Source organism: Rhodnius prolixus, unplaced genomic scaffold (assembly GCF_049639745.1).
Source record: "Rhodnius prolixus isolate KJV_2025 unplaced genomic scaffold, Rpr scaffold_6, whole genome shotgun sequence".
Lineage (NCBI taxonomy): Eukaryota > Metazoa > Arthropoda > Insecta > Hemiptera > Reduviidae > Rhodnius > Rhodnius prolixus.
The window spans coordinates 3,361,952-3,382,730 of NW_027411634.1; the positions used below are offsets into that span (position 1 = coordinate 3,361,952).

The window sequence follows — 20,779 nt, forward strand, 5'->3', positions numbered from 1 at the left end:
TTAAATTTATAAATAAATAACAAATTTTATCTAAACTATACTCGTATTATTTGATTCCACATTTTTTGCTCCCAAAAATAAATGGTTACTTATCTTCTTTTTTTTTTATTCTTTCTTTAATATTTGCTATTAGAAAATTCCGACGTCGTTACGTTTAAAAGTTCCATGAAGGACGCTTTATCATGGATAACTTAAAAAAAAATTGGTTAGGTTCCACAGTACTGGATAATATCGTTGATTTTATAATATTGTGGTTTTGGACATTTAATCCACCGTCAGAAGTATAATGATCAGTTTGCTGTACAGAATTCTACTTCAATTAGATTTCCGTTTCACACAAAACAATTAAAGTCGAAAACTCTATGAGGTGTGGCTATTAAAATAACGAGACTGATGCTGCTGCAGAAGAACTATGCATGCGGCAAATCCTAACGACCGCGACTGCTGTGCAGCGTAAAGCGTTTTCTTTCGATTGTGCAGCGTCTCACGTGTTTGTAGAGAAATCTGTCTGAACGGAACCGTCGTTTGTGTACTAGAGGTGTTAGTTTCGTTTTGCCGAAAAAACATGTTACTACACATGTAGTAGAGCAACGAATTGTCGTGAAATTTCACATGATACTTGGTTAAACCGCTACTGAAACTTATCTTTTATTAAAAGAAGTTTATGGCCGATGAATGTTAACCATGTGTGCGCGAGTTTTTGAGTGGTTCAAGCGGTTCCAAGATGGCTGAGAAGACGACGGAGATGATGACCACCCGGGTCGCCATTCCACGTCCAAAACTGTTAAAAAAATCGATTGTAATTAATCAACATTACTACCATGAAGTGCTTGCTCAACTCCGTGAAAGAGTAAGATTTGTGGAAGAACAAGTCAAGTGGGTTCTCCATCAAGACAACGCGCCCGACTCACACTGCATTGTCTGTCGCAAGACTTTTCTAGCCAAGTACAACATCCCAGTTTATAAGACCATCCGCCTTATTCGCCTGACCTGGCCCCATGTGACTTTTATCTGTTCCCTAATGTCAAATTCGCATTAAAACGAACACGATTTCAGTCCGTTGAAGCTGTGAAAGAGAAAAGCGGCACGCGTCATGCAGGAGCTGACAGAAAAAGACTTCCAGCACTGTTTCGAACAATGGTAAATTCGTATGGAGCGTTGTAGGGATAGGAGAGGGGTGTATATTGAAGGTGATAATAACTAAATATGCATAAATTTAAAATAAAATCTTTTACAGCAATAGTCTCGTTATTTAATAGCCACACCTCTTACACCAACCTGATTATTATACCTCTGATGATGGAAGAAAATCCGACGTAAATTAATATTAAACATTAAAATCACAGTAAGATAAAACACAGAATATTTCTGATTTGATCCCCAAACCGTGGTCCAGACAGCAGCATCCAAAACAGGAAGGTAACACTTCATTGAAGAAAAAAGGTTTCGCTATTCTGAGGTTTTTAATTTGGCAGCTGATGTTTTTCAAATTAATACTTTGATGTAAGAAATAATTAGCTGTCTCTGGTTTCTCAGTGATTACTTTTACGTGATTCTGGCTAACCGCTTTTACACCAAAGCAATCTTTGTTCAGCCTCTTAAGTTCATTTTCCAAAATGGATCTCATGGATCATGCCCAATTTGGTCTCGTTACTTTCAATGTTTATAATGCACAGATCTCGATCAGAAAATATCCACTAGTTTCTATTTTTCTGTTTGTTACCAGTTGGTTGCATTAATATTGCTTGCGGAAGTGATTACCAATCTCTGTTCCATCATCATCTTAATGTTGCTCTTTTTGCTGTGGATGTTGGGCCTGGTTTGAACTATTCTATAATTATTTATAATAAAATAGTATAGATACTCGTCCATGCAGTCGATATGGTCGACAGCTGACTACGGAGCATCATAGAGGAGAAAAAGTTCTTGTTTTTCGAAGAAGATTGCCCTGTCCGCAGTCAACGTCATTTTAAAGTAAAAGTAAAGTAATGCCCATTTTTTTCAGGCAGGCTCCAACTACCAAATTAGGTGTAGTGGATGGAGGCGACTAGCAAATATACTTTACAAATTTCTCATATTAACCATTAAATAAAATCCAAGACCTAGACTGGAAATCGAATCCACTAACCAACAATACACCTTAGCATTGCGGGTCTAGTCTATAACCGCCTAACATACTTTACTGCAAATTTCTCATATTAACTATTAAATAAAATACAAGACCTAGACCGGGGAAATCGAATCCACTAACCAACAATACATCTTAGCTTTGCGGGTCTAGTCTCTTAACCGCCTAACATACTTTACTGCAAATTTACTTTACTACAAAGGTTAGAAATTGCATGAGAGGATTCTGGCAGGAAAACAAAGCCTAGGTCGCTCTTGTTGTGGTTTTATAATTCCTTAATAAAGCGCTCCAAATCCTAAATACAATCCTCTTTGGAAAGCTTTCTTCAGAATATTTCAGGGAATATTTACTGCGATTTTATGGAAAGGAGGTTGTTCTACTGTCTAATTTTAAAGTGCAGATTTGATGCTTTGTTTAGGCTTTTATCCGTTGGTTATTTTTCTAAATCTTGACGATTTTCTACTCAAAATGGCTTAAGTATAATTTTAAGAGTACTTCAGAATAGTCTTTCCTACTAATTTTCACTTTAACTACCTTTCTTTTAATAGTCGATACCAAATTAATGGTATGGTTAATGGTCTACAGGACTGTATAATATCTTCGATTTTATCCTGTCGTAGCATGCATGTTTATTGCAGTCAGGTTTCATACTTTAATGTATCATCAGAGTTAGATTAATCGGTTTGGTTTCGACTTCATTTACGTTAACGTCTCGCACTACACTTGCTATTTCTTTGTTCGTCTGAGAAAGTTACTTTAATCTGAGAAAGTTTTAAAACTTTGCCACTGTTTTGTTTAACAGAATTATATCACATAAGGGACTAAGCTGATTGGTTAGCGAATACTCTGGGTTCCAACGAATACAGCTGTTAGCTGTTAGATTTTCTCGAAGCAAAGAAAAGTAACCCAAATTATAATATTTTGCTCTTTTTAATATACTTATTTATTTAAATGACTTAAACAATCAATCGATATAAAACAGCTAGTCTTAATGAATCAGAACTTAATAAATTTAAATACCACTTGAGACTTGAGGGTTAAATAGAAAATTGAATTTATTGTTAACAATATTTTTGCTTTAATTATACTTCATGTTTTGGTTTGCTTTTATTTCCTGCGGGTTGCCTATTTCTTGTCTTATTTCCTGTTCTTGTTTTGTGGATTAGAAGCTGTTTACATTAAGCATAAATAAGCAAAAATTTAGAATTCAATTCATCAAATCTGTGACCTCATTATCTGAAAAATTGGCTGAACCAATTTCGAAGTTTGAATTCCCAACACAAAATCCTTTACTCCAATTTAGAAATTTTCGAGTTCGAAGCCGAATTTTATTAGTTGTTGACTGCTGAAAACGTGTAGAATGTATTAAATAAATTTTGTACACCTAAAACAGGAAGGAATGCCCACCCTGCTGGATACAAATATCACAATGATTAAAGCTTCCGGCGTTTAAACTTACGCTTAAAAGGGTTTCACAGTGTTTGAAACTTGGAAAATCTTTCAGGGCTTGATTTAGAGGATTACAATGAAAAAAGGAAAACTTCTAGTAAGGACATCACACTTTATTAATAAAATCTATAATGTGCGCAATAAATCTAAATAGAAAATTATTTCTATTGTGACTAGTTTCAGACTAGTAAATTATAATTAAGATTCGAAGTTCACTGATTAGAATCATGAAGTTTAAGGACTGATTAATCGGATGATTCGAATTGACTTCTCTAGATGATTTGTTAACAAGAAGAATCAGATTCTTCTGATGACTCGTTAGATTCACCGCCTCCTGATGAACCTGACTCACCACCTCCAGACGATCCTGATTCTCCACCTTCAGACTCACCACCTTCGGATGAACCGGACTCACCGCCTCCTTCAGAATCACCCCCTTCGGACTCACCGCCTCCTTCAGAATCACCCCCTTCAGACTCACCGCCTCCTTCAGATTCACCACCTTCGGACTCACCACCTCCTTCAGATTCACCATCTTCGGACTCACCGCCTCCTTCAGACATACCTCCTTCGGACTCACCGCCTCCTTCGGAATCACCCCCTTCGGACTCATCAGATTCACCTCCTTCAGACTCACCACCTTCAGACTCGCCTCCTTCAGATTCACCTCCTTCGGACTCACCGCCTCCTTCAGATTCACCTCCTTCGGACTCACCGCCTCCTTCAGACTCACCACCTTCGGATGAACCGGACTCTCCGCCTTCCGAAGAACCAGTTGGACCTAATAGTAACCGCATTAGATCTTAAATATAATTATTATTAAATTACATTTGAATTCTCATGAAAACTGTAAATTTAGGCAATTGAACATATGTATGCAATACTCACTTGCATTTGGGTTGGGAGCACAATAAATGTGCATCATAGTGATGCAGATTACCAACATAAATAGTAACTTCATTTTGATGCTACAGTAAGTAACTACACTTTAAGAGCTAATGTTTACCCATATTTATACTATATTTTTTTTTATTATTATTTACTTTGAAATGATAAACTAAATATATTTTAGTAGATGTTATTTATTGAATCCATTAACTTTAGTTGTTATTTTAGAAAATTTGGGAAATTATCTCCTTTAAAAAGCAAAACTTATTGATATGCTATTTTCGGGGTTGGGAGGGGGGGAATAGCCATTAAATTTCTTAACAAAAACTGTGACGCATTTTGTTTAAAATAAAAGCGAACTTATCGCTTTAAATTTCTGGGAATTTTAAATTTATTTTTATCATATTTTAAGTAATTGTGACGAATAATATAAAAAAAGGACAGTCATGATATTGGGAAGTATTAGTAACCGCGCTAAGGCGCCGCCTACACCGAGTTGCTGGAAATAGGGAATTTTAGAGAGGGTTTTTAGTCTCTGGTGTCCTTTAGTCCTTAGTTTTAAGTTCCAGTAACAAACGGAAGAAATAAAAAATAAAATTATAACACAAAGTTTGGAGTTCTGTCCAAATACGGACGGGACTGTATGAAGAGATTTCCTATTAAGAGGGGGAGTGAAGCAGGGTGATACTTCTAGCCTACCTCTTATTCAATTTGGTCCTGGATAAGTAGCAAGAAAGACGGGCCAATAGGCTGTCGGCAGTATATTCAATAGATCCATCCAGTTGCTCGGGTATGCTGATCATGTCGACATAGTCGGGATGATCATTTAAACGGGAGAAGAATTCATTCAGCTTCCGCCAGCTGGAAAAGACTAGTAACAATGATACAATTGAGTAGTAAATGATAAGGTAACGAGTGGAGAAGTTACCGCAGTGGTAACGCTCCAAAACATTAAATGGTTAGTCATTCTCTTCACTGGAGAGGAGAACACGAGGCAACTGTCTTTTAAGACGTCTTGTCCGGGTTGTCAGGAAGAGTTCTAGAAGAAAGATTTTTAGCTAGAGGATTTATATGAGATTGCAGGTTGAAGTGGAGTTTTCTGTATCGTGTTTTCAGCGACTTGTTGTGACAAAAGGAATGTTAAGGTCACAGTGTGTATAGTCCAGGTTAAGAGACATAAAATGGAGCATTTACAAATAGTTCGAAGTATTTTAGATTGAAGAGATTGATTCCTTTCGGAGATTGGAGCGTTTGGTTGAACCCCACAGATTTATTCCATACGCCCAGATGGGTTTCAAAATAGAAGTATAATTTAAGTGTTTTGTTGTCCAGAGAGGGTTTTGATCTGTCGTCTAAGAGTCTTTTAAGTGGTCGATAGCGTCTGTTCAGTCTCCAACCGCACCCTCCATCATGATCTCAATATTTCGTATGTAAATAAAGTTAATCCACACCCGATTCCTGAAATTTCCACAGCAAACTCTCTGTGATCACCCAAATCCTCATTATCCACATCGTCCCGATCCTGATAATTCTCCACGTCACTCTTAAAACAGCATTGGCCACGTGACCTCATTGCTTCCTAAACCCCAATAAGTTCCTAGAGAGTTCCAGCGCTGGCTGGTTTCCTCTCATCCCGTCATCCTGGTTGTGGCCCTGAGCCAGCTCTGTAGCACAATCAAATGTTTCTTTGTACAACCCTTTTGCTAGATGTATACTTATTTTCTAAAGTTGCAAATAAATAAATAAAAGATTATTTTTACAAAAGTGTTTTGCACTCATAATATCTTAAAATGAATTAATTCCTGTGGCAATTCAATTGAGAAAATTAGACTCCTAATTGAAAAACTTCGCTTTTCTCTATTGAGAAAAATTAAATATGGGGCTGAAATTCTGGATTTTGAGTATTTTCTTGAGAGAGAGAGAGAGAAAGCCGTGAGAGGTCACTCCAGATTTGTTCCCTTTCTTCCTGAAGGGAACTGATTCCTTATATCCACTTTTGTTGACTATAATTCCTAACAGTAGGTGCTATGTGATCTAGAAATATCATTGTCACGGAACAGAAGGATGTTTTTATCGTCTTAATGGATCGCCTAAGTCAAGTGGGAGTGAATTCCTGTTGCTTACCTCTGGTAGATCCGGTGCCTCTCTCTAGATGTTTACATCTTTATTTCTCCTATTATTTTTGATGTCTGAAAAGAAAGTTTATACAGCTGATTTATCATCTACACTAATTTCTACCTTCGCTGACGATAACTTAATAGTCTTAAGACAAAACGATTCCTTCCTCGTCTTTTTGAAGTCTTCAAAACCTCTTACCGAAATCTAATTCAAGAAAATGGTCGAATAAAAATTAAAAATCGAAACATAACTTTTACGTAAGGACGGACTATACAGTCTCTGATGCATCTGAATGGTTTTCCATGGTAAACTCATGGTGCATGAGGTTCAAACACCAAGAACTGAAAGAGCTTTATGTAGAGCAGAGGCATAGTGGTGAGCTGGCTGAGTCACTTACAAAGAATTTGAGGAAAACAGAATACCTAAGAAGCTTTTCACCAGCGATTCGGGTTGAGAGAGAGAGACGAAATAGAGGAAGGCTGGAAGAAGAGAGAACCTGAGAGTGTTGGGTGTGTGTAGATGGACCAGGCCTTCAATGGCTAAGAGAGGCTGCAGATCTTGGATGTTCTTTACATCATCCTCGGCAATCCTTGATGTTAAATCACAGCAAAATAAATGATGTTAAATAAAAGTTAAAAAACAAAAAAAAAAAATTAACATCAAATTTTCCTGAAAATATTTTTCTTCCTTCCGGTATTAATTACACTTCCGGTTCCTCGATTCCCTTTAAATTAGTACAACTTCCACAGTATTTATGGTACGATGTTTTGTTGCGTAAATATCATCTTTAGACTTAAAACATTTTAGGGAAATTCTCACTTATTCGTTGAACTTTTAAGATGGACTTATACGAGTATAAGTCATTTGTAAAGTTTTTTTTTTTTTTTAAATGTAAACCTAATTATGTTTTAATTTCTTGAAGAAAATCTCTGTGAAATGAAGGAAAAACTGAAAGGAAATAAGCTTTTCTTAGTTGAATAAATTTAAAGAAAACTTTGTATTTTATTAGGTTATACAAGTGTAAATTTTGTCAAACAAAATAAGCTCTTATTTGGTCAAGATGTAAATTTGGCCATTTTGAAACATACATTATGTTTCAATACATATATATTGGACAATTTGAAAACGAAATTAATAAAGCTATCATTTGTTTCTTGTACTCACAAATAGAAGTAGATAATTTATTTACAAATTATATATATATTGAATATTTAAAATATAATTGGTACAAAAGTTCAAAACAGCACATCCTCGAAAAATACTCGCCCGACTTCCGGTTACATTGCAATTTACGTAATAAAATTTACAACAAAATTTATTTTTAGCAAAAATAACGCGCATTCGCTTCAACCGATTTCATTTAAATTTAAAATTTAGCTTATACATTTTATTTCAAGTAATATTACGCAGTTAATTAGACCTTTCGTTACACTTACTTGGGAGGGAAACTTGACCCAAAGCTCCTCCTAAACTGGCTTACAAAAAACGTTTTTCTTTTGGGAAATTTTTTAAGTAAAATTTACAGATCTGCTTGTTTGTGCTGGGCATATGAAATTGAAAAATAAAATTCTTTGAGCCGTTTTTTTTAGAGGAAATTCCTCACCCCCTCTCGCCAAAAATACACCCTGAAAAATCGATTCTTCGATTTATTTCCCAAAACACTTTCTTGAATTTTGATAATAGATTTGTAGATTATGATTAGTCGGACGATTGCTCTGCTGTTTCTCATTCCTTAGATGATTCTATTTCTTGAGGTGATTCTTCTGCTGGTGCTGTTACTTCAGGTGATTCCTCTGTTGCATCTACTTCTTCAGGTGATTCCTCTGTTGCATCTACTTCTTCAGGTGATTCCTCTGTTGCATCTACTTCTTCAGGTGATTCCTCTGTTGCATCTACTTCTTCAGGTGATTCCTCTGTTGCATCTACTTCTTCAGGTGATTCCTCTGTTGCATCTACTTCTTCAGGTGATTCCTCTGTTGCATCTGCTTCTTCAGGTGATTCCTCTGTTGCATCTGCTTCTTCAGGTGGTTCCTCTGTTGCATCTGCTTCTTCAGGTGGTTCCTCTGTTGCATCTGCTTCTTCAGGTGATTCCTCTGTTGCATCTACTTCTTCAGGTGATTCCTCAGCTGTTTCTATCTCTTTAGATGGTTCTTCTGTTGTTTCCGCTTCTTCGGGTGATTCTATAGCTGTTTCTGGCTCGATAGATATTTGATCCAACAAACTAGATACATCTATTATAAGTTCAATCACCTCTAATTCCTTTGTTATCAGAAAGATGGGCCTACCTGTTTGGGGGGGGGGAAAATATATTATATAGTTAAGCACTAGCTTTTTTACGCCTTAAATTCTAAACCGGAAGTCTACACGATTACGATCTTTCTATCTAATAACGAACTTGCTTTTTGAAAGAAATGAAATTAAATAATTATTACTTACTGTTTAGACATGGCGCACAGTAAATATAAGTCAAGCTAATGCTGATGACTGTCAGGAATAGAAACTTCATTTTACTACTTAGTACACAGGTGGTTTCGATACTATTTATTTTTCGCACTTTGTCGCATTTATATTTTTAATTTACTTTTTCCCCTTTACTTCGTTATGGTTATTTTGGTGATATAATAATAGTACATTATCGCTGCCTAATTAGTAGCGCAAACCATAAATATTTTTGGTTTCAATTACTTTACGATTTCATTGAATTTTGCATATATTTTTTTTCCAAGTTCATATATATATAAAATTAATATTAACTATTTTTAAATTTTCAAAAATAGTTATTTAGACAATTTTCCTTAATCGATTATAGTTTTATTTTAACTATTTTTTTTTCACGTTTTTGCGACCTGACCAGTCCATTAGACTTATCTTTTTTATCATGCTTGACGTCATCATATTTTTAAATGAAAACTTCAGACATTTAAATTAGTTTTCATGTTCTTTATTTTTTGGTTTCGTAATCGCTATTTATTGAATATTTTAATAATGATTAAGTAAAAAAAAAAATGTAGTAGCATCATTTATGATATCTTAAGACATAAAAGTATATATAGCGCGTACTCTGCTACCATTAATAGCCTAAACGAGCTGAACACTTACTAAGCACCAAAATGAAGTCACTGTACTTGCTAGTAGTAATCGGTGTTGTTATAATGCACATTTATTGTGCACCACAACCGGATGGTGAGTAATAAATTTATAATTTTTTTTCGATATTTAATTATGACCGGAAATGAACTTGTTTTGTGTGATCTTTTAAAAGTCTGAAATGGCGTGTGTGTTTGTTTGTATATCTATAGTAAATCAAAGATAACTTTTTGAATGAAATCAGCTTAAAAAAACCGGAAATTGTTAATTTATTGAATTGTTTTTTCAAGTTTTTTTGGGGCATTCCCCCCTCCCAAAAAAAATGGGTTTCAGTTAGTTTTTTCTTTCAACTTCGTAAGCTCATTGCATACATATGGATCTATAACTTTTATCTAAGACATTTTTCTAGAATAATACTTTTCAAGTAAGTTTTGTGGGGGGCCGAGAAATAGGGGTTAAGCTTCCCCCCCCTAATAAACTTAAGTATTAGAAAGTCTTATAATCTATAAGTAAAATTAATAACTTAAAACTATTCGGTGCAACAATCGTATAAGGGTTACAAAAGTGTAATGTTTGTAGATTGCAATGAGGAGGAGGATTTCAAACATATAATAATGATATGTCCCACGTTATGTGGTAGAAAGGAAACGAATGTTTGACTACATATATGGGTATTTAGATGCACCATTTCGCTACAAAGACATAATATTCTCCACCCAACATATGGGACCCGTTCATTCGAGATGCCCACAGCACTAGCAATCTCACGCACCTTCACTCTTCTGTCATCCATCACCATATCATGGATTTTATCAATGATTTCTGGAGTAGTAACCTCAACAGGGCGTCCAGAACGTTCAGCGTCACTTGTGCCCATATGGCCACTCCGAAAATTTTGAAACCACTTATAAACTGTTCTAATCGAAGGTGCAGAGTCACCATAATGTTTATCAAGCTTCTCTTTAGTCTCCTGAGGCGTTTTGCCTTTCATAAAGTAGTGTTTAATCAATACACAAATTCTTTTTCGTCCATTTTTTGAAAATCACTCGACTTCCTCGATTCAAACGAATGCCAAACACAAAGAAATAGACCGATCTGGCTGAAACTTGGTGTGTGTTCTTCCAAGAGATGCTACTAACTAAACATAACCTCGATACGCGCCAGTAGTGCTATCTCTCTGACTTTGCACGGACTTTTCAAACGACCCTCGTATGTGCTTAAATCTATAGCAGAGCTAGCCAAAGAAACATGAATGTATTTAAAAGTTATAGCCGATTAGAATGAATGGAAGAAAATGATTAGAGAAGGATTACAGTGATTTTAATTTCGGTTAAGCTATAAGGATGGCAGAAATATAGAGTACTGATCCAACCATTAGTTGGTAAGTTTGTATGTAAATAGTTGTATATAGTAGAGGGATGAATGTGTGAAGCGAATGTATTTATAAGTAAGAATGGAGAGTGAGTGATATTCTAGTAATAAGCACCTAGACGATGTCTAGGCTGTATGGCGAAAGCCAATGCCAAAAAAAAGGTTGCGGGACAAATTGTACGTGAATTGCGGGCCGAGAACGTCAAGTGAATGTTTTAGAACAAAATTTCTATCCTTTGTTTTTAACTTATGTAAAAAAATGCGGGCTTTTTCTTTTTTTTTTTACTTTTTTTTTTTTAAATCTAAAAGGAATATAAAATATCTTAAATCATTAAATCACAGATCAAGCAGCAGAAGAATCAGACTCAACTGAGCAACCGGCAGAAGAAGCAGACTCAACTGAGGAACCAGCAGAAGAAGTGGACTCAACTGAGGAACCGGCAGAAGAATCAGATTCATCTAGCGAATCATCTGAGTCATCTGAGCAAACAGCAGGCGATACGGCCGATGAGTCACTTAATGATACATACGCTGCAGTATTAATAACTCCTGCTTATTTACTTGATGACATTTTAGCATATTGAGCTTCCATTTTAAAGAAAAATTTAATAATAATAGTTTTAGGGCTAACTTATGCTAAATATTGTTCCGGAGTTAAATTGCTTAAATTTTCAGTTTTAAGCTTAGGGATAAGCTAGAAAGAAATGTAGCTTTAACCTTTAATATTTATAATTTTACTTTCTATTTAAGTAAGTACTGTGATTTATTTTTATTGATTTGCAATAACTGCTTTTTGTCAAAGAAAAAACTCGTAGTCTATCATGTTTGGTATTTGATTATAGTGTCATTTTAAAACTGCAATGTTAATGTTTTCATCTAAAATCAATTACAAATATATATAATTTTCAATGTATGCATATAAAAGGGATGAATATTAATCAGAGTTAACTTTTCTTTGCTCGATTTCCTCTTTGACGGTTAGTTCTTTAGGGCACTGTGATTAATTGAGGACTAATTGAGAAGGAAATGGCCCTAAGTTCGATTTCCTCGACTTCGCTGATTGTAACCAAGTACTTGTAGGGACTATTAGAAGAATTAGGTTACTGGTCAATGATGCACCTAATTTTAGGTTGATGTAGTAGGTCTCTTTGAAGGTAAGCTGGCATCCTGCAAGGGCCTAGTCGCGAAGACCTAGCAGATGTTACAAACTGTACGTCTTCTTTTCACCTGCGGCCTTTTTGAAGCTTATTAACTGGAGAGGTAATTTTCTCAGGGTCAGCATCATACAAGTTCAGACCACTAGTGTCACGGGGCCTTAAACCGGACTATGAAGTAAAATAATCGCCCATTTTTTTTTTCAGGCGGGGCTTTAGCGTCCAACTACCAATTAGGTGGTCGTGGTTGAAGGCGTGGAAGCTCATACTTTACTATAAACAATTTTTTTTACTAACAAATAAAAAGTAGTCATGCGCGGGATTCGAACTGGAGATCTCCCACTTACAAAGCCACGATCTTAACCACTATATCAACACCCTAACCCTTAATCCGTACTATATTTAGTGCCCATGCCAGCTTGATCTGGTAGTTCTCCCGCTTAGAGGCTTCACCTCCCTTTGAATTATTATGTGCACATGACAGGATGAGAGTGTAGTTTCTCACATCCGGTCAGATTGCAGTACATTTGCTAGTTGGCGTTTCAAGTTCCATCATCAGTTCGCCCTCTCTGACCTTTTGCTTCAGTTAACCGTTTACTTTGGGGGACTTGGAAGCAAGAAATTTACCAAGAAGTACAAAATTTGGCAGTAGGTAACAAGTAGAGATTCTAAAATTTACAAGAAATAAACACAATATATTCTTCAGCAAGCTCAAGATGAAATTCCAAACTATGGTGGATCATATCGCCATTAAGAAGTCTCTGGCAATTGAAAACCATATGAGGCAAGGTTTTTTTTCTTACTGGAACCAGGATTCACAACAAGCCTCGTACCTTCAGAAGAAGTAGGATTGATTGATTGACCCCTAGAGCTACTGAGCAGACTCTGTCAGGAAAAATAGCCATGCTGCTTTTGCTGGAGACCAAAAGAGATCATGTCCACATGGTCTTTGCAAAGATAAGGCCTTCGTCAAATAGAAATTCCAAGCGGTTAGCAAAAATAAGCCTCTTTGACTAAAAATAAATAGTTACTACGTCAACAATGAAAATAATGCGTATTCTTTTTTTACCGGAAATGGCCATTTAATGACGGTTTTCCGAAGTGGAAAAGACCTTGAGGAAAATACGCCGTTAATGAAGCACTTTAATGAAAATATGGGTGATGGAACTTATTGAGTACATACTCGTACTCATGAATCAACATGAATACAAAAATGGGTTCCTTTTTAAAAAGATCTCAAAATTGATCGCTGCAGAAGTTACTAACGGAACTCTTGGTGAAACCAAATTGAAACCTCAAGTTATTGCTCCCAGCTTTTTGAGGTTTTTCTTTTGTTTTTCTGAGACCACTTTTTTTCATAAACAGAAACTTCAAAAACGAATATTTCCTGTGAAAACTCAAAAAACGGAAACGCAATGGTTGCTCTTACCGCAAACAGGAAGTAAGAATGTGTATTTTTATTTTATTTTATATCAGTTGGATCGGACTAGATCTTGACAAACGACTAACGTGGAACCCTCACACGAGACTCAAACGAACTGACCTCAATCTGTGGTATAAAATGTTGAAAAGATTACTCGACAAACGATCAAAACTGACCCTGACGAACAAACGATCACTATATACCGCTCTACTTGCCCCAATATGGACGTACGGAATACAACTTTACGGAAGTGCCAAAAAATCGAACATCAACCGACTTCAGACCTTACAATCAAAAATTCTAAGAAAAATAGTTAACGGCTCCCTTCTACGTCTCCCATCATACTATACACTCTGATCTCAATATTCCTCTCGTTTTTGAAATAGCCCAAACTCAATACACAAAACTCCATTCAAATCTATACGATCACTTCAACCCTCTGATCCACAACATGTCTACTACAACACCTCCTTCTAATCCTCAACGCAGACTAAAGCGGCGGTGGCCACGCGACCATCTCAACACAACGCTGACCTCCTAGGATGGTTGCGTAAGCTTGCCAATCTGGCGAACTAACGGCTTCCAACACTGGATGGTCGTCGTTCACTCCAATCACGCCCTTGGCGCACATGCATGTCGCGTGTGGATGTAAGTATATCGTTTATGCGTGCATGTGTATTTGTGCTATCCTTATCATTCATCTCTTTTGCTTGTTGTTCTACATTCAGTTGCAAAATAAATAAACAAATAATAAAAAAAAAAAATATTAGTTGGCACTCTTAATTCATTAACTAATAATTAATCAAAAATTGTCATTAAATTTTATATTTAATACATCGGAGAATTAAAACCAAAACGGGTCATAAATATCCTGAAATAATTCAACAAATAAAATAAGTTACAATCATCATTTAATCATCATGTTAGAATCAAAAGAATCATTTTTATTAAATACTACTGTATTATAAAGATTGTTACAAAATAATATATTCATTTTTATCCCCACCACTTTCTATTTCTTTAATCTTGATAAATCCATAAATCCTCATTCACTTCCACCTGTTTCACTGGATAAAATATTAGTGGCTTCTGATGATTGTTGCGTAGGATTTGATGCGTTATTTTCTTGATCTGAATTTTGTCCGTCTGATTTTCCACCATATTGTAATGTGGTTTGAACGGAAGGATTGGATACACTATTTGATGATAAGGCGTCTTGTGTTGCATTGATTGTTGCAGTTTCAGAAGGTTCTGATGATTCGGATGATTCAGGCGGGGAACTTGATTCTTCTTCTCCTTCTGTAATATTGAATACAATTACTTTAGATATTGATCTAGCAGAACTTCAAGATTTATAAAATAAAAATGAGGTTTTGTAAAGGGGTGGAAAGGGATTTCTAGTCTTTAGAATTGATTGAGGGGGGAGGTGGACGAAGCGATTTGAGATATACATTATAAAGTTTAGGCTGAGTAAAGGGTACCCTCAAGAAGTGAATAGAGAAGTGAGGACGTCATTGTTTGTTTCCATTATGTGAGTACCAGACTGTAGAGGGAAGCTGCGATCTCACAGAACAATTGGAAGTTCTGGGGATTGTCGGTGAAGGAAGGATTGATTCCGGTTTAAGTCTAAGTTTATTGTTACTTAAACAGCAGATACATAAGTTAGGGATTGGGATCCTCAATTGTAAATAGAATATCATAAAAATTTATTTTGAGACTATAATATAATAAAATTAAAAAAAGTAATGCTTATTTTTTCAGTCGGACTTTAAGTCCAACTACCAATTAGGTGTTGTGGACGGTGGCGACTAGCAAACATACTTTACTGTAAATTTCTTTTATTAACCATTAAATAAAATTCAAGGCCTAGACTAGGGGAATCGAATCCACTAACCAACAATACATCTTAGCTTTGCGGGTCTAGTCTATTATCGCCTAACATACTTTACTATAAATTTCTCATATTAACCATTAAATAAAATACAAGATCTAGTGTCTGGGAATCGAGCCCCCTAAACCAACAATACATCTAAGCTTTGCGGGTCTAGCTTATGACCGCCTAACATACTCTACTATAAATTTCTTTTATTAACTATTAAATAGAATCCAAGACCTAGACCGAAGGAATCGAATCTACTAACCAATAATGCACCTTAGCTTTGCGGGTCTAGCCTATAACCGGCTAACATACTTTACTATAAATTTCTCATATTAACCATTGAATAAAATCCAAGACCTAGACCGGAGGAATCGAACCCACTAAACCTACAATACATCTTAGCTTTGCGGGTCTAGCCTATAACCGCTCGGCTACCGTGGCGCCTCATAATGAGGCTATGAATTACACAGGAATAACAATTTAGAAGGAAAGCCAACCGCTAATTCACAAAAGGGTCCATAAATGAATTTATTACGGGATGCAGCAAATTTGGCACTTACACGAAATACATATATTTCAACACTCAAAGAATTTTTTTGAATTATGATGACCAACTTTACAGACAGGCAAACCGACTGTAACCACAAATATGTGACAAAGCACATTTTTCCTCCAATCAAAGGGACTCAAAATCGTGTAGATTAAAACTCAAAATAGAAATTAGGCACAATCCTTTCTCTTACGACGAATAAGGGAATATACAAATAAATAAAAATACAAATAAAATTAATAAAAAATCAGCTGTGGAGTAAATCAGCTGGTGAGTAAAACAGTTGTGGTGTAAAACAGCTATGGAGTAAATCAGCTGTGGAGTTTACGTCATTAAATTTTCTTGAAGCTTACAATTTGTCCTGAAAAAAAAAAGTACTTGTACCTCAATATTATGCATTTTCTTTACAAAAGAAAGTGGCACTTTCGGTCAGCTGATGTACTTCAAATTTAGAATTTTCAATTTCACATTAAATCCATCTTTCTTATTAATATTTACTGGAAAGGTTTCTTGGGAATAGAATTTCCACCCACCTGAGTTTGAACCCACGGCCTCATGGTTCGAAATATTCCTGCGTACATAATACTTTCCCTACTGGAATCAGCTGTTATGTATTTGGACTAACAGACGGTCAAAATGAAGAATGAAAAAAAATATATACTCGTATATAAATAATAATTAAAAAATGCTACTCACCATCACCACCTGATGCATGAATACATATCATGGTGGCACTTATAACCAGAACATACAGAACCTTCATGGTGAACTTCTTAGTATCAAAGACAAAGTATAAGTTTACTTCTTTATATAATAAATTTTTTATTTTTTTTTCTTTAACCCAAATTTGGTAGGGGATACGTATTTCCTGTTTATTTAGTTATTTGTTTTTATGTTCGTAAACAACAGTTTTTTGTGGCTTTAATTGCTTAAGTGCCCAAAATTTTGCGAAAATTCCCCCCCCAAAAAAATAGTATAAATAAATAATTATACCTCTTAAAACTATATAGTTTTTCCTTTTGGAGGAAAGAAAAGCCAAAAATAAAATATAGTTGGCATAGTATTATAAAGTTTTATGTAACAATAAGACAGCTTACGTCGGCAAATTTTATTGAATGACGTGTGTTTATGTCGGTTTTCCTAATTCCTCTAGGAGGAAAACTTTTTTCCACTTCTAGAAAGATGTTCATCTTTTTTTTATTGATTAAGGCTGGACAAAAGGAAGAAAAGTTATTGTCAATTTCATTCATAATTTTTCTTTTATTCATGTGTTTGTCCATTCTTTCGATTTAATGGCTTAAATCTAGGGCTTACGCTTATTAACAATGATAACTTGTTTTAAATTGTTAACAATAAAGGTTGATTTGCCTTCTCTTCTGACTGTTTAGGTACTGTACCTAAGTCTGCAGTTTAGGTCAGCACTTTAGTTCAAAGTGTGATATTGTAAAGAGTAGCAATAATAATTATAATAATAATTCTAGCTCAACTAAATGTTAAATCGCCTACTTTTCATTGGGAGTTGCTTAATGCCCAACTACCAAATTAAATGTCATGTACCGAGGCGGAAGTAATTACTTAAAAATTAACATAATTTCTTAATGAATAAAAAAAAGTAGCAGCACGCCAGGATTCGAAAGAATAAAAGCAATCAAAAAAACCAAAAATGTTTGAAACTGGTATATTTAATGATGGTCAAGATTTTTGGAAACCAAATTTTAGAGGGTTATATCTAAAAATTATATTCGAAAAACAGATGGCAATCAAAAATTGAATAGAATACAAAATAAATGATACATTTGATGATTTGAAGGCTAATTTTATTAGATTTAAGTTTTTTTAACTCAAATAATCCTAAAGTTTTAATTATGAACCATTTAGTTAGACTGATACGAGTAGACTAGTTTGATGCTGAAGAAGTTTGTTCTGTGGGATTTTGGTGCGTTATTAGTTTCAGTAGAGGATTAATTCGCTGGTCCAGCACTAGATTGTTCAGTTGTCGGTGAAGAAGGATTATATAATAAGTCCGAAGATGTAGTAGCTTCGTCAAGTATTTCTAATATGGTGGAAGATGGGTTTGATAATTCTTCAGTATCTTCAGACGATTCTGATGGGCTTGATGTTTCTCCTTCAGATGAATCATTTGGGCTAGAGGATTCGTCTACAATATTGGTCAATTTATTAGAAAATAAATTAATCCTATATTTAAATTAACAATCAAGGTAATAAATAATACTTACCACTTGGATATGGTGCACCATAAATTCCTACAATGGCCACATAGAGCACTAGTACGTACAGAATCTTCATTCTTTATTTACTAAGCATTGAAATGCTATAATATATAGTTACTCTACTGTGTAGCCACTTAGCTCTGATTTACTATGCTTTTAGCCCTGATGGTTGCCATATTTATATACCAAAAACAAATGCTATTGCTGGCGGGGATATTAAAGTATAGTTTTTAATAATTATTTGGCCACAATTTTAAATATACATTAACTTTATGTTATTACCAATACTAAGGGCAAATAGTTTTGAATTTTCAAAGAAATCAATTATGTACTTTGGTGATAGCAATTAGCTGGGTTTAATGTAATGTCCAATTTAACTGTTACGTAATGAATGCCATTTTGAAGTTCATTTTCCTAATACTAAAAATTATTCATTTCCTGTTTTATCAGGTTTTTTTTTTTTTTTTGTTAAGCATATCACTTATCACTTCCTGAGCGTGTTATTGCACAAAAGTGGTGTACCCTAAACTTTGGTTTATGTCATTCAATTTACAATCGGTACTTAGAAAATTTTGTTTGGCTTCGAAAATTTAGAAAGAATGAAACTATAATATCGCTTCGACATAAGAACTATCGTATAATCCGGTGATCTAAGCTACCCTCAACTTTTACAGGAAGTCTTAATAGAATAGAATAGAAATAGAAAAGAAATTTATTATTCTGGGACAATTGTCCCCTAAGAATAAATACAGGTACAAATAGAGGCCTTAACAGTTTGGCCTGTGATTAAACAGAAAATAAATAAATAAATAAGTATTTACAAAAAGTGAAAATAAAAATAACAGCAGAAATTAAGGAAATAAATTAAAACAATTAGAATTTCGGAGGAAGCTGAATAGAAAGGAGATAACTGAATAGAAGGGATTTAAAGATGGATAGGGTAGGAGCATGGCGGACAGATGAAGGCAAGGAGTTCCAGAGAGAGGTAGCACGTATTAGGAAGGATTTGTCAAAGGATGAGGTACGGTGAGAGGGAATATAGAGATCGGATGAGCGAGATCTGGTATTACGGGAATGGATCGAGCATTTGGAACTTAAGGAGTTGAAAAAGTATAGGAAGGCCTTTGAGACTGGATGACTTGAAAAAGGAAAGAAGCCAAAAAATATTGGCGGCGATAGACAGGAAAAAGCCACTTCAAATCATCGTAGCAGTGCGAAATGCGAGAGTCTCTGGAAATGCTGAAAATAAATCTTATGAAGCAGTTCATGGAGGCGTTTCAGCTTAGCTTCAATATCACCAGAAAGACCGGCCGTACACTAAACAACCATAGTCGAAATTGGGGAATATAAGAGAGGAAACAAGGAGTTGCCGGGCCTTAATTGGATAAAGGTGACGGGAACTATTAAACTGCTTCAGGATATCGATGGAACGACGAGAGATTTGGGAAACATGATTTTTCCAGGATAGGTTTTGATCAAAAGTGATACCAAGGTTTTTCACAGAGGAACAATATTTTATTGGGATATTGTAAAGGAAAAGATTAGGAAGAGGAGCCAATGATTTAAGGAGTGGGTTGGAGCCAATAACAATAGCTTTGGTCTTTTCTACATTCAGGGTAAGCTTATTATTCGTGGCCCATGCTGAGATATTATTGAGGTCTTCTTGAAGTTTCAATACAGCTTCAACCAAATCCGACGGGGAAAAGGATATGTAAATCTGAAAATCATCAGCATGTTTGTATAATGATTCACAGTCACCAGTTTTAAGGAATTAACTGTTTTTACAATGTTGCTCCTTACACAGGGATAGTGTTCAGAATCCGGAAGTACTGGAATAGGATGTCTTTTTTACACTCTTCTGATTGCAGAAAGTAGAACTGCGATGTGGGCCAAATTTCTTTTTAAATTGATTATTCACTGGGAATATTCTTTCCCCTCTCGTTCCTTTTCGTTTTACTGGTGAGTAAACTTCCGTTAGCGTCCTTATTGCGTTGATTTTTTTCTTTAAAAAACAAAACAAGAAAAAGCTCCGGAACAGCTCTATTGCATTTATGCAGATCTATAACTTTCATTTGTAAATTTGGGAAATGGCGGAAATGGGGTTGGGTAAATTCCGTCTTAAAGTGCAATTTTTTCTTAAATTTACGGTCCTATCTAGCGTAAGGCGAGTCAAATCATTTTTTTTATATATTTATAAAAACCTTTAGCCGGAAGTACCTCATTACTCAAACAGATTTTCCACTTCTTCCTAAAAAAAAAAAAAAAAAAATGGCTCCTAGGATTTTCAGTAAACTTTATATAAAATAAAATGGCATTTCCGGTTCAAGAGTTTACTTTTGGAAATGTTGGACAACTCATTTAATCCTTGCTAATAGTAGATAAACTTAGGAGTGTACAAAACGCTGGAAATGGAACTTTAAAGTTGATAGCATCCAGAATAGTAATGCAGATAAGACTGAGCCGATGTAATATGTTTAAAATAAATCTTTGGAGTCATTTCC

The 20,779-nt window shown here is 35.1% G+C and overlaps 5 protein-coding genes across 22 annotated transcripts in view; 2 read left to right on the plus strand and 3 right to left on the minus strand.

The window, feature by feature from the left end:
- Positions 1-20,779, plus strand: part of wake (ankyrin repeat and fibronectin type III domain containing protein wide awake) — a 532,593-nt gene that overhangs the window by 465,089 nt on the left and 46,725 nt on the right. The window lies entirely within an intron of this gene.
- Positions 3,670-4,624, minus strand: LOC141460073 (uncharacterized). 2 transcript variants are annotated; one of them, XM_074139737.1, is made up of 2 exons: positions 4,466-4,624; positions 3,670-4,379 (listed from the first exon to the last, which is right to left on the minus strand). In XM_074139737.1, the coding sequence occupies exons 1-2, from the start codon at positions 4,536-4,538 to the stop codon at positions 3,862-3,864; spliced, it is 591 nt and encodes a 196-aa protein (XP_073995838.1). In that variant the 5' UTR covers positions 4,539-4,624; the 3' UTR covers positions 3,670-3,861. The 2 variants fall into 2 exon arrangements, with proteins under 2 accessions (XP_073995838.1, XP_073995839.1); XM_074139738.1 differs by having other exon boundaries at positions 3,670-4,358; positions 4,466-4,623.
- LOC141460072 (uncharacterized) lies at positions 7,861-9,253 on the minus strand. The gene is made up of 2 exons (XM_074139736.1): positions 9,020-9,253; positions 7,861-8,868 (listed from the first exon to the last, which is right to left on the minus strand). Exons 1-2 carry the CDS (start codon positions 9,087-9,089, stop codon positions 8,309-8,311), a joined length of 630 nt encoding a protein of 209 aa, XP_073995837.1. The 5' UTR covers positions 9,090-9,253; the 3' UTR covers positions 7,861-8,308.
- Positions 9,608-11,979, plus strand: LOC141460080 (uncharacterized). The gene is made up of 2 exons (XM_074139746.1): positions 9,608-9,766; positions 11,384-11,979. Exons 1-2 carry the CDS (start codon positions 9,694-9,696, stop codon positions 11,623-11,625), a joined length of 315 nt encoding a protein of 104 aa, XP_073995847.1. The 5' UTR covers positions 9,608-9,693; the 3' UTR covers positions 11,626-11,979.
- Positions 14,463-16,851, minus strand: LOC141460079 (uncharacterized). The gene is made up of 2 exons (XM_074139744.1): positions 16,744-16,851; positions 14,463-14,917 (listed from the first exon to the last, which is right to left on the minus strand). The coding sequence occupies exons 1-2, from the start codon at positions 16,808-16,810 to the stop codon at positions 14,664-14,666; spliced, it is 321 nt and encodes a 106-aa protein (XP_073995845.1). The 5' UTR covers positions 16,811-16,851; the 3' UTR covers positions 14,463-14,663.